This window comes from Phascolarctos cinereus, unplaced genomic scaffold, assembly GCF_003287225.1.
Source record: "Phascolarctos cinereus isolate Bilbo 61053 unplaced genomic scaffold, phaCin_HiC Scaffold_2;HRSCAF=192, whole genome shotgun sequence".
In the NCBI taxonomy this organism is placed as follows: domain Eukaryota; kingdom Metazoa; phylum Chordata; class Mammalia; order Diprotodontia; family Phascolarctidae; genus Phascolarctos; species Phascolarctos cinereus.
The window spans coordinates 41,753,793-41,767,429 of record NW_027555625.1 but is presented as its reverse complement, the minus strand read 5'-3'; the positions used below and the strand labels follow the sequence as shown (position 1 = coordinate 41,767,429).

At 42.7% G+C, this 13,637-nt stretch overlaps 1 protein-coding gene across 4 annotated transcripts in view; it reads left to right on the top strand.

The window, feature by feature from the left end:
- CSNK2A2 (casein kinase 2 alpha 2) overlaps positions 1-8,024 on the top strand; it is a 44,089-nt gene extending 36,065 nt beyond the window's left edge. For 2 of the 4 annotated variants that reach the window (XM_020963707.2, XM_020963706.2), the window contains 2 exons: positions 1,081-1,174; positions 7,546-8,024. In XM_020963707.2, coding sequence (XP_020819366.1) covers positions 1,081-1,157 — 77 coding nt within the window. In that variant the 3' untranslated portion in view covers positions 1,158-1,174; positions 7,546-8,024. Of the gene's footprint in view, positions 1-1,080; positions 3,913-5,891; positions 6,192-7,545 lie in introns of those variants that run through there. The other 2 variants (XR_013484498.1, XM_078149340.1) reach the window with 2 other exon arrangements.
- The last annotated feature ends 5,613 nt before the right edge of the window (positions 8,025-13,637 follow it).

Here is a 13,637-nt window from a genome sequence, read left to right as displayed (position 1 = left end):
GAAGAGCTCAGGGCCTAGGGAAGCTAACTGTGCCAATGTTCAGTCTGTAAAATTGAGATTGAAGCTGCCGGCCGCTTTGAGTTGGCCTCTGTGCCATAGGCTGTCTGAGCATTGTGTAGTAGGGGCATGACCTGGGCTGGGAGGCTTCTGCCTGTGGCATTACTCTCTTGATGTGGGCAAATAGCTCAACATCTCTGATCTTCCTTTTCCTTTTTTTTAAAACAGGCATCAAGCCTGTAGGACGTTTAAAGCGCTTTGCACAGCTTAAAGTCACATCTGTAGGTCAGCGATTATTATTGGCTGGTAAACAGTATTAACAGCAAACTGCCAGGCATGAGATCTTAGCCTCAGTGGAGGAGCCAGGGTTTCCTTCGCCTTTTTGTAGGAATTTACAGTCAGCAGTCTCAGCAGTTTGGGGAAATATTAGCGTCAGATCAAAAGCTGATTGCAGGAACGGCTGAGCAATTTAGAACATGAATGTTATGGAATAGTGAGGTGCTGTAAGAAATGGTGAAGGGAATGGTTTCAGAAAAACCTGAGAAGACTTTTATGAACCAATGCAGAGCAAAGTGAACAGAATCAGGAGAATAATTTATACAGTAATATTGTAAAGATAAAAAAGTTTGAAAGACTCGGGAACTCTGATCAGCACAGTGATCACAATTCCAGAGGCCTTGTGGTGAAACGGGATGTCTACCTGTCCGCTTCCTGAGAGAGATCTGAAGGACTCAATGCAGACTGGACATGGCCAGTGCAGGGATTTGTTTTGCTTAACTGCACGTGTCAGGGGATGAGATGGTGGGGAGGTAGGAGAGAGAATAATGTGTACCTGAAAATAAAATTGAGTTTTTTTAATTGATTGTAGGAGCAATTTTAGCAATTTGTTTTTGTGAAATTTTCTTTTTTTCTTTGAGTAGTATTTATTCTTCACCACCACATTCATTCCTTTCTGCTTGCTGACCCTAGGTTTTTCCGTCTTTCTGGATCTTTTAGTATTTGAAATTGGAAAGTGACCTAAGAGGCCCTGTCCACCTATTTCACCTTTGCTTCCTGGTTGACACTAGTCTTACTCTTTTGTAGACCCTGTGGTGAAGGAGCAGTCCCAGCCAAGCTCAGAAAATTCTGTGCTCTCCAGTGGTCTCACAGCAGCACGATGAAGACTGGAAAACGACGGGTAATTCAAGATTGATGATAACCAATAAAACATCCAACCAAAAAAAAATCTTGAAGGAAAACTACAGTGTGATATGAGAAATTCTGATCGTTCCTTCTAAATGCAAAGAAGAGTTAAGAAATTTTTTTTAGCTTATCAAAAAAAAGAGAATTCCCAGTAAAAAGGGAATAGCCAATAGTCTGGCACACTTTAAGATCTAGGGAAAGGCCTCTTCCCTTTGGAATGAATGGGAGATGAGAAGCTCAGAGTTGTTGTGGTGTAATTTTCATTTTACAGGAAACCACTGTTCAGGTGACCAGCCCAGCCAACAAACTCTGACTGTCTGACTTCCTGTCTATTCCATTGTGGTCCTGGTTTCCTTTGGGGAGATGCAGGCTCAGGTTTGAGCAGAATGTCGGCCGCTGCTGACCCAAAGGAGATGGGAAAAGTGACAGTATTTCTTTCTTTCCTTTTTTTTTTTTAAGCTCTTTTACAAATTCATGTTTTACACATTTTCTTAATGGCCTGAGCTCTCCAGGGACTGTCCCTCATCACTGCAGTTTTCCTTTAAGTCTCCGAGAATATGCGAGTGACTGAGATCTTTGCTGCAAACCAGTCCTCTTGGGTGTCATCTGTCATCACTTTCAGTCACTTGATGTCACTGCCCAGGGCAGTTGTTCTTTGTATAAGTGTGTGTGCCCCAAAGCTCGCTGCAGCCAGTGCTGGTTTGTATGCTTCTAAGACTGTGGGGTTTTTTTCCTGGCTTAGCCTTTTTCTGTGTCAGCAGTGGCGGAATCTCAGAGGATTTCCTTGCCCCAGACTCTCCATGTACATATTTTAATGCTGAAACATAGGCTTATCGTTTACAGCCAGCAGTGTTGAGGAAAAAAAGTCAGTGCCTCTTAATTGGGATAACTGGGTTGAAACTGGTGGCCACCCTCTGGTTTATAAAAGGAAAGAGAAGAGTGTGCCACCTTAGTTCATTCAGAAAAGACTTTGGGCAGAGTGTCAGTAGGGAACTTTTCTTCCCCCTTTCCTCCTTTCCCCCTGTGAAAGAAATGACTTCTCATGGAAATCAGAGAAATGTATTCTTTCAAGTTCTGACGTGTTAGATGCAGAAACCTACAGTATTCTGCTTGGATGAGATAAATATCATTCGTGTGTCAAGAATCTGGAGTAGTGTTAGAAAGGCCCTGAAATAACCTCGGTTACTGAAGAAGAGATTGGGGTGGGGCATGGGGATGGGGACATAGGACTTCAGTTAAGGAAAGGAGTAGCACCATTGGAACAAGTGTGAACAGATTTGAATCTGGGATGCTAATCCACATGTGTTAGCAGAGTAAGCTGGATTTTTGAGCTGTAAGGCTGTGATTTCATTTTATGGGCCTGCCCTTGAAACTCCTCACCAGCACTGTTCAACATGGGTTGGGCCTGTCAATCACAGCTGCCTCTTGGAGGTCTCTGCTGGAAAAACTATCTGGCAACAGTGGAGACTTTACATATTTAGGCTAGAACTAGAGGTGTCTACCACCCTGTAGGATTTCTTTATTAACTATTTAATAATGCCATACTTTTTTACATAAGGTTAGATTGTTTGTTTGAAACATCTGTTTACATTCCATATTCCAATAAAGTCATATTGGTATTGGTAGCAGGTCCTATGTATAAATGTAAATTCTATTTTGTCTTCTGGTTTGTGGGAATTTAAAATGCAAAAAACACAAACAAAAAACCTAAACACAAACTCCCTCTGTGTTAAGTTGAATTTACAGATGAGGAAACAAATTCCAGAGCCAGGAAATGCAAACGGGTAAGGTTCTCATACCACCACTCTCAGGCCTACATTGCCTCTCCTGCATATTGACCTATATGTCTCACTCTACCTGAAAATAAAAATGAAAGAGGTATAACGTCTCCACGTGTCAGACAACAAGACGGTTTCCAGTCGTCTGCCCGTGTGCCTTTTCCAGAGCCAGGAAGGGCTGCTCTAAAGGCAATGGGTTGTTATTTCTTTCTTTTTCTGCTCGTGCCTGTTGCCCTGGACATAGTGTCCTCTGTGGGACCCTGCACAGCCCTCCCCTAGGATGGGGGGCGGGGGGTCCTAGTCAAGTCCCGAAGCCGTGCTAGCACATTTCCTTCTTTTTCCCTATTTTCTCCCCAAAGCAACAGAAGTATATGCAGAAGAAAAGTCACCTGATTGATCTCCCTGTGCTTCCCTTGCGTTGACTCATTCCTGAGTATCTGCAAGCCCACTTCATTGGCCTGTCCATGGCATTTTTAACCTCAGCTTTGATACAGGACTAGATCCTCATTACCTTCTTGTTGAAGCAGTTTCCCAGCAGGCCCTGTCTGCATGTCTCGGCTTCTTTCTTTTACAGTGTGTTGTTCTGCATCAGAGTCCATATAATCTGGATGTTTACATACCTCTGCCTCAAAACAGTTGTTGTCTGGAGTAGCTAATTCTCCTTAGCTGCTGAAGCACTGAATTTAATGTGGGGTAAGATGAATCATAGATTCCCCAAAGGATATTTATTACTTCATATATTGTAACTGATTGTCCTACCTTAGAAAAAAACCAGTGGTGTTTCTCAGACTAGATCACCTCCCAGTCATTTTAATCTGAAATTCTTTCTAATAAATAGGAACAGAAGCAAAGTGCCTTTGGTAATGAGCTATATCTATACTTTCCTAAGGAAAGGCAGAGGAACATGGAGAGAACGGAGCAGTGTCGTTAAGCTAGTGTTTCACTGCTATCTCAGGTACTGCCCATGTTCCTAAGCCCATTTGGGTGGGATTTAATATATGTGATGGTTTATTAGCAATTAATAAGCATGATTTCAAAGCAATATTTTTATTCAAGAGTTTCTGGAGCTGCTAAGTAACCATAAGATTTAATGAAGTACTTGTGATATTTCACTTCTGGTCTACATTAACCTTAGTCACAGAAAGACTCCAGCCCTGGAATTTGACAGTAATAGTTAGAGCCAGGGGTGGGGAATCTGCAGCCTCGAGGCCATATGTGGCCCTCTAGGTCCTCAGGTGCAGCCCCTTTGTTCTGTGAAGTTTGGTCTCAGTCAAGGGGATAGACTCATCCTCACCTTTGTTCCTGCCCTGATTGTTAGTCATTAGAGTGGAAGAGAATTAAGAAGCCCAGTTTGACAAGATGGTCCAAACCTCTTCCTTTGTTCCTCCCTGTCAGTCATTTCAGACACATCTGGTCCTTCAGTTGAGTGTCCTAGCCGTGGTGTTCTGTGCCGAAGACACTTTCAGGGCCCGGGGCAAACAGTTTTGACTAGTAATAGAATCCTGGCTCTAGAGCCAGAAGGGTTGTCGGAGGCTATCTAGAACAACCCCTGACTTTACAGAGGAGGGGGAGGACGCTGAGGCCCAGGGAGGGGAAGGGTCTTGAGCAAGGTGATAATCGGGTTGGTTCCAGTGATTTTACTGCTGAGCATTGGCTAGGAGTCAGGAAGATCTGCATTTGAGAACCCTACTCAGGCACTTCCTAACTCTGTGACTCTGGATAAGCCCCTTCACCCCTTTCAGCCTCAGTTTCCTCATCTGTAAAATGGAAGTAATGGCACCTACCTCACAGGGTTGTTGTGAGGGTCAGATGAGACTTAACCTGTGTAAATGGAGTGCTTTGTGAGCCATAAAAGTGGCCTTGATGTGCCAGCTGGGCCATTGGACCTGGACCGTTCTGGAGTGCTGTGTTTGGAGAGGAACTAAGGAAACGTGGGGGCCTTAGGCAGAGGTCCTGTATGGTGGTGTCAGGGCAAAGGATGGTTGGGGGAAATGTAAATTAAAAGAATTCTATGTACTACAGACCAAGCAAGTGAAGAAACAAGCTCTGAGGGGAGGAGAGGGATGCCAGGAAGTATTCTTCAGAGAAGGCAAGCTTGGGATGAGTGTCAGGATGAGCCTTCTGGAAGTGCGAGCCAGAGATACAGTGTCATCCTTTTAGAACCCAAGTGAGTGAAGTAATAGGGTCTAGGATGACACTGACCCTGTGAACAGACTGATGAGGTCCCTCACAGGTGTCTGAAAGTGTGCTTATTCAGGTAATAAGGGTGGGGTGGAAACGTGGAGGTGCTGGTGCCAAACCATTGAGGGGCATTACATGGGCATCCGCTGGGGGAATGGGGGTGGGAGATTTAAAGTAGGCTCATCAGGAAAACCCAAATGATCCCAGGTAATGTGACTTGTTGCCAGGTGTGATGAAACCTATGTTTAGGAGCAGAAACCTGGGATACCTTTTGTGAGCATGCAACCTCTCCTGCCCATAAAAATGGCTAACAGCTTTAAAAGGCTAGAGGCCATTGAAAACAAATCCCACTCACCATTAAAAATGTTACATCCTATTCTCAGAGCTGCAGAGAAGGGTTCCACCCTGAATTTGGTAAATTATTAGAAACTGGAAAAAAAAAAAGTAACAACCTGTGGGAGAAAGAGCTGAATTAAAAAGTAGGAAGTAGAAGTGTGGAGATGTAGCACTGTAGAGTCTCCAATAATTGCTAGATTAAATGTGGTTATTAACTGTATGGTTTTCTTAAAGAAAATAAGACCCCCATATCCTGGAAAGTGGAACCACACTTCAGTAGGAATATATAGGCATGCACTTGGGGAAAGAAATAGAGGGCCATAATAAAGTTTTCTACAAATGTGATCCTTAACCCCTAAATGAATTGTGTAGGGATTATTTTTTAAGCAGTCTTTTACAGTACCAACAAATTGGCAGGTTTTTTTTTACTGCTGGCCATCTTGGCTGAAAATGGCGCTTAAGACTTTGGGGACAAATTATGACGCCCACCTGGAAAAGCACGGATAAGCCACCAAGAACTAGGATGCTGACCGTGTCCTGCTGACCGAAAAATCACGCCTGAGCTGTGAGCTAGTTAAGACAAATGACTCCTTAAGATCTGATGGTCACGTATCCCTTGTATGATCTGTGCTGCTACTTCTGCCCTTAGAGAAGAGGGGAGAAAAATGCCATGTTCAATCAAGCCTGTTGTCATAAATAAAAAATCTAACAACCAAATCTTTGGTGTGGGGAGACTTGGCTGCTGGTCGCTGTGACAACCTTAACTCTTGCATTTCCCATTTCTTGAGTCTTACTCTGAGACTGTTTCCATGGTGTTTGCATTTGATTCCCATGATTTAAAGGAGTTGGAGGGGTATCCTGTTCGGAGCTTCCCCTTTGCTATAGACAGCATCACTTGGAAGAAATAGGCAGGCCCTGACTCTTCAAATCGAGTGTCTTATTCTGTTGCTCACTTTTGGGTGACATAGATGAACTAAAATGCTGCTTTTATAGAATTCTGGTTGGCAGTAAGTCTTTGCTTTTCATTTTTAAGTTGAACCATATGCATAATTCTCAAAAGATGATTTTCCCTTTCAAACTTGGAATCCTGAAAGTTCAGCTTCCTTGAGTTTCTTATATATCCTCTTTCTTGCACACTCATTCTATCCAGGCCTCATAAGGAAAAAATCCCAAGAGAAAGACCTATTTAGGTTTATTCTTCCTACTGTCCCACATACTGGAGTATTAGTGAGGCTTAATTATTTTTCCTCAGATTTCACACCCATGTTTTTGTAGATTCACCAAAATATCTGAGTAGAGATGAAACATTTTTATCTTAAAAATAAAATTTTTACAAAAATGAATTTACTTTATATACCGACTTCCCAGAGAACTTTGAGGCCTTCTCTGGTGCTTTAGTTGAGTTGTGTAGACAGCTTTCAAGATTTCCTTTTTGGTATGTTGCTGTCCCTACAACTTTACAATGGAGTGCAAAGTGGGGAGGAGGAGAAACATCTCTCTAACTTCTTGGACCTCAAAACAAAATTCCCTCCTCCAGCCCCCCCCCCGAAAAAGTAGAATGGGAAACAGCCATAGTCAGACTTCATTATCACAGCTAAAAGGAGATTTAGACGTTTCTTCTTATGGGGATTCCTAGCCTTCAAGAGAGGGGCTCCAGAGTTTGGCTGCTGTTACGAAGCTTCCCATGATGGTAGAGGGGTTGTGGAACCCCCAATATGGCCTCTAGAATCTGGGGAAGACTAGCTCATAGTTGTGTTAAGAGGTATGGAGAAGCATGTCGGTCAGTCTGTAGTACAGCATCGAGTCGCTGGACCCCATTCCATCGATGGGGATGCTGGCACAAAGCTTGCTATTGAGAAACATCGTGGGAAAGGGGAAAGAGGACTAGAAGAAAAGCTAGAGTAATCCTACATTCAAGAAAATGGCCGGTTGGCTCTTTCACTAGCTTTTGGAGCTGAATAGGAAGTGGGCATCCCGTCAGCCAGCTAGCCCAGATAATGGTGGAGGCACAGCCCCGAAGCATGATGAGCCTCGTTAACCTCATCTCTCCCCTCCTCCTATCTCTCCCCAGGTCTGATGCTGTTTCTCCCACTTTTCCATAAGCAGAACAAGAACCAAATCAAATGTCTTAAAAACGTGTGTGTACAGAGACCACATGCAGCGGCCAGACACGTTATGTGGCAGGTTACGAGAGCAGGAACCACACCAGCTGAATGCCAACCAACAGTCTGTAAAACAAACCTTACTTCTGAATGTGAAAGGTTCATCCGCCTTTGACTTCCTGTTGACTTCCTTCTGACCCAGAAAGCATGGAAAATGTGAAGGGTATGCAAAATGGCTGTGGGTTAATGTTGCTCCCCCACTTCCTATATCCCCACCTCAACCCACTGACCTTTGGTTCCATGGTCCCGCCCCTTCCCCAGCAAACTGTATTAACTAGCTGGCCACAAACTCCACCGTGGGGAAATGGGGGGAAATATATGGCATGATGGACAGTTATATATTATAATTAAAAAATTATATATTATTGAATAAAAGTTTTAAAAGAAATGTATGAGGAGTTTTCAGTATGGAAGGAGCTATGAGCTGAGACCCAGAGGGGCAGCTGAGAATACCCGAAATGGTTGTGTTGAAATAGTGGCCTCGGCGGAGGGGGCTGCACCATGTCCTTGCCCAGGACGGAACAAGGACAGACCTAGGAAGAGAATGTGACAGCAGTTTTGTACGGAGTAACTCCTCAGAAAGGTGTCCATTGTTAGAGGTGTTGGGCGAGCTCATTCTAGGGAGAATGGGGAGTGGGAACATTCAGTGAAACGTGCAGGTTTCACTTTGGTACCCTAACTTCCCACGCAGGCCTTGATGGCTAAGAGCAGCTTGTCTCATCACTGGGGGAGAATCTTCCCCTAGAGGTTGTATCACTGGCTATCATCTTAGCTAGCGAATAAAGCTTGTTTTGCTCTTAACAGTGAACTCAGGAAGATTATTTAGCTTTTCCCGGCTCTTCCCTTCCTCCTTTTCCCTCAACTCAGATATTCCATTCCGCACCTTCCATCCTCCTTATTCCTTCCCTGCCTCACCCCTAATACTTCTGAGACAGAGTTTTGCCATAAGAGTTAGAAGTTTTAGAGAGAATGAGTCTTTCATCCCGGGTGGGGGGGGGGGTGTCTCAGATCAATGGGACTGCTTACTTCTGACCATACTCTGAAGCTTGAAGACTTCAGTGAAGTAGAGTTATAAGACCAGTGGATCAAAAAAACTAAGTGACTGCCCGACATGGGGAAGGGGGACAAAATTGGGAAACTACTTGTTTTAAAATAGGCCTTTTTTATTTTTTTGTCTTGAGCAAAAGTATAGTCAATGAAACTACAGAAAGGCCTCTCTCTCCTGCCCCTCACCCTCCCAACCAGACAGGACCAATGGAGAAGAAAGTATGTGAAAGTGTGAGCTGATCTTTTGTTGTTCTGAATTCTGCCTTTTCCTCCTGGTTGTGAGGAGCAGAAGAGAAAGAAAAAAAAATTCCTGGGCATTTTAATTGGAGCAGATCAGTTATGTAACCTAGGTCTCCATTACTAGTCAGTCCCCAAGGCGTTATTCTTCCTTTGTTTCAACAAGTGCTTATCTTGAAATAATGTAACTGTAAACCGGTATGTATACCCATTTTTTTTTCTGAAGGAGTAGGGGGTGGGGAGTTATCTGCCAAGAGGAGTAGGTTCTTATCTGTGACTTCTCAGAAGTATTAGAGCTTGAGGCTGTAGGCATTTTCAACCAATGAGCTACAGCCTGGAGTATTAACAAAAGTAGATACTTCAAACTTATTTTAAGACCCAGTAGGACTCTGTTCAACTGAATTTTGTGTTTCCCAGCTCCCTCTGTTGCTTTGTTTTCCTCTAACATCCCCTATATTCAATCTCTCTGTTGTAAGGCTACCTCTGATTCAAGGTTCTGCTCGCCATTTTTTTTTTCACTTCCTGACTCTTTGAAAATACATTATAGTACCTCTTTATAACAAGTACCTCCCTGTACCATACATTTCATACCTTCTAAACCTTACAGATGTGGTTCTTTGTATGTGTGTATATATAAAACATGTATTTATTATCCGTGTGTTGGCCTATGTGTGGATATGTGTATCAATCCAAAGAATACTGTTATAGATGGTGTGGGCAGCTGATGTCTTTTTTTTTCCCCCGAGGCACCATGTGGATCTTTGACATAGACTCTTTCCTTTTAATTCAGGTCAGGATCCTTCACAGTTTATGTACCCGTCAGATGAGGGGGGTTGCTTTAGATCAGGGTTCTTAGCCTAGCGTTCCAAGACCCCTCGCTTCGTGGATAGATTTTAGTGGATCCGTGAACTTAGATGGGGGTAGGGGGTGGGAAATGACATTTTTATTTTCATTAACCTCCAACTGAAATTTAGCATTTTATTCAATTATTTACAAAGATTATTCTGAGAAGGGATCCATAGGCTTCATCAGACTGCCCAAAACATCCAATCACACACAAAGATTAAGAACCCCTGGACTGGACAATCTCCAGCTAGGACTAGATGGACCTTTTCAGCTCGGACATTCTATGATTCCAGGATCCCTTTTCAGTTAGGGCCATCTTTGCCATTTTAAATCAACTGTAAGCATTTATTTAAGCACTTACTGTGTGCTAGTTGTGTTAGGCCCTGGAGATACAAAGAAAGACCAAAAAAAAAATCTAGTTCCTGCTTTCAGCTCCTGGTTTAACAATGGAAGACAGCATACAATTATGTACAAGTAAGAGATATACAGGATGAATTGGAGATGGTCAGCAGAGGGAAGGCAATAGTTCTCGCAGAAGATAGGACTTTTCCTAAAGCCAGGAGACAGAGATTGGGAGGGGAGAGGGTTCCATTGGTGGGGGACACAAATGCTCAGAGTGCCACATAGGCCAGTGTCTTTCAGTCAGACTATATGGAAGGGGAATAAGGTGTAAGAAGATTGGAAAGGAAGGAAAGGACCAGGCTATGATGAGTTTTAAAAGCCAAACCCAGTAGTTGATATTTGGTCCTGGAGGTAATAGGAACCCTCTGGGGTTTACTGAATTTTAACTGTGGAGTTCCTTTTCTGGAACCCCATGCATGAAGTATATCAGAGAGCCACATTTACATGTAGGCAGATGTCAAATGGGGAGGTTTCAGGTGGTTGGAAAAATGCTTATTAGTAGGAGCAAGCCTAGGAGGAAGCAGCTGCCATTTTTGGTCTTTGGGTTTGAGAATGAGATGCTTTGGTATATTTGTTCAGGTAGCCAGTAATTCAGTAGGTTCCTTCAAGTAGTAGTACTCATCACAAACTCCCTAGGGCTGTGCTCAAACAGCCACAGGTGAAAACAGCCAGGACAAAAGGTGCCTCTTCCTGCTTCCTTTTTTAAGAAGGGTGCATGCCTATGACTGACTGAAGGAAAAAAATCCCATCTCTCCCTCAGGTTTCAATTTGGTAACCTACTTCCTAATGGAGTTTGCAACTACTATTAATTTCTTTGTTCCTAGGTTCCGGATATATTTTCAATCCAATAAACATTTTATTAAGTCCCTACTCTATGCAGAGCATAGATTTTAAGTCCCTCTTCTATGCAGAGAAACACTTGAATCTTCGCAGTTGTGGAACTCCGAACATCTTGGGAAGGTAGAGCACAAACACAGATAACTGTGTCATACCACAATAGAAACAGTTATAGAAACACAAAAACAACGTGTCCTCTGGAGGCGAGAGAAGGTCATTACCCGTTGGGATGATCTAAGGAAGTTTTTTGGAGGATGCGACATTTAAGTTGAGCTTTGAAAGTTTGATAGAAATTCAAAGGGGGGACCTTCCAGGTACAACTAACAGTATGAATAAAAGCATAGACTCGGGGTATTTGCCACCAATCCTCATGTCCGAGGGCTTGGTGAAGATGAATGCGATAATTCTCACCCAACTATGAGAAGTTCTTGGGTGAGCAGTATTTTATAGACTGTTACACAACAAAACTTCCAAGCTTTAAAATTTGCAAAGCTCTTTATATATTCTATGTCTTTTGGTCCTCACAACAGTCTGGGGAGTTAGATGCTATTTGCATTATTTCCATTTTACAGATGAGGAGACTGAAAACAGATTAAGCAATTCTTCCAGAGTCATGCAACTAGTAAATGTCCAAGGTGGGATCCACAGCCTGGTCTTAGTAACTCCCAAATCCAGCACTCTGTCTACTATAGTGACAGCTAGTATCTATATAGGATTTGAAGGTCTGCAAAGCACTTTACAAACAACCCTGGGAAATAGGTGGTATCGTTATCCCCATTTTACAGATGGGGGAACTGCAGTAGACAGATTAAGTGACCTATCCAGGGTCACAAAGCTAGTAAGGTTTGAAACTCAGTTGTTTCTGAGTATTCTGCTGGTTTAAGATGTGTTAGAATACTTAAATGCAGCATCACTTTAAGGCTGCAGGTTTTAAAAACATCTCTCCCTCAATCCTCAGTCCCCCAGAGTCCCCTGCTGATAAATCAGCTCAGACCAGCATTAGTGATGAACCACAGTCATTTAATGCTATACATCGTGCAGTCCCAGCTTCATTCCATTGAAACTTTTCCTTTTAGGGAAAGAGTCATTCCCTACCCTTTGCCCCTAATTGCTTCTTGCTCTACCTCTTACTATCTCCCTATAAAAATAACTGGCATTTATATAGAGCTTTAAGATTTCCAAAGCTCTTTACATATGTTATCTCGCTAGATCATCACCACAACCTTGAGAGGTAAGTGTTCACATTATCCCTATTTTACAGATAAAGAAAGAAACTGAGGAGGGCAAAGGTTTAAATGAGTTACCGAGAGTCACACTCGTATCAGAAGCAGAATTTGAAACTGGGTCTTTCTGACTCCAGGTTCAACAATATCTGTTATAACCACCAAGCGACCTCTCAGTCTATAAGAAAGAGAGTAAACTATGCACTTGACGATGTTTGAAGGGGGGAAAAAAACAACCCTTTGTGATTCCTTAGTTAAAGTGTTCTCTGAAAGAATTCTTTTAATTTTAATAATATTTAATTAAATTTTAATCTTAAAGTGACAAATGAAATTATATCAGCAAGATTCTCAGTTCTTATAGAACCTAAGTTGTAGAAGTAGGTGGATTTGCTTGGGTACAATCCTCTTAGGATTCTTTGTTGATGAAAAGTGGAACTCAAAGTGCTACGGGATCAAAATGCAATTGATGGTTTGTTTGATGGCAGTGGTAATGAGAATCTTCCACAATCCCTCTTTTCCCACTGCTACCCAAGTGAGGTAACCGGGGCAGATGTCGTACTCTCCCATTTCACAGATGAGGAAACTGAAGCTCAGAGTAAGGAAGTGTCTGCCTCCAGTTCCAGGGGCAGGGGCAAAGCAGGATATGAACTTGCAACATCCACTATTCCAAGTTGTATTTAATTCCATGATTTCAATTAAAATCAGTAAACATCAGGCACCTAATATGGACTGGGCTAGACCCTGGAGGAGATACAGAGATGAATGCCTGTCCTTGTCTTTGAGGAATTTATGCTCTAATGGGGAGGCATCAGGGAATAAGATACCAATCAATATACATAAGGAACACAAAATAGATTGTGCTTAATATATAGAAGTGCTTGCTGCTTAAGGTCTGAGAAAAGAAAGGAACAGTGAAAGTACGGAGGCCACTAGGTGGCACCACAGTGCACAGAGCTCAGGACCTGGAGTCAAGAAGATCTGAGTTTAAATCCCCTCTCAGGCATTTACTGGGTTGTGTGACCCTGGGCAAGTCACTTACCCTCTGCCTGCCTTAGTTTCCTCATCTGTAAAATGGGCGTAGTAATAGCACCCTCCTACCTACCTACCTAGTTGTGTGAATCAAATGAAATATTTGTAAAAAGCACTTAGCATAGTGCTTTTATAAATGCTAGTAATATCATCAGTATTATTATTATTATAATTGAGCAGTTCATGGAGTTCAGAGAAAGGTAGGCTTCTGTGCCCAAAATTCTAGAGTAAGTCACTTCTCCAGGATGTAGGAACACTATAAAAACACAAAGAATCAACTCCTGTGAGGAGGGGAAAAGGGGAGCTGTGTAAATCTGAGCCTTCTGTGAGTGCACAAGAAACTCCCCAAGCAGCAGTGTTTGTTAAAGGAATGAACAAAT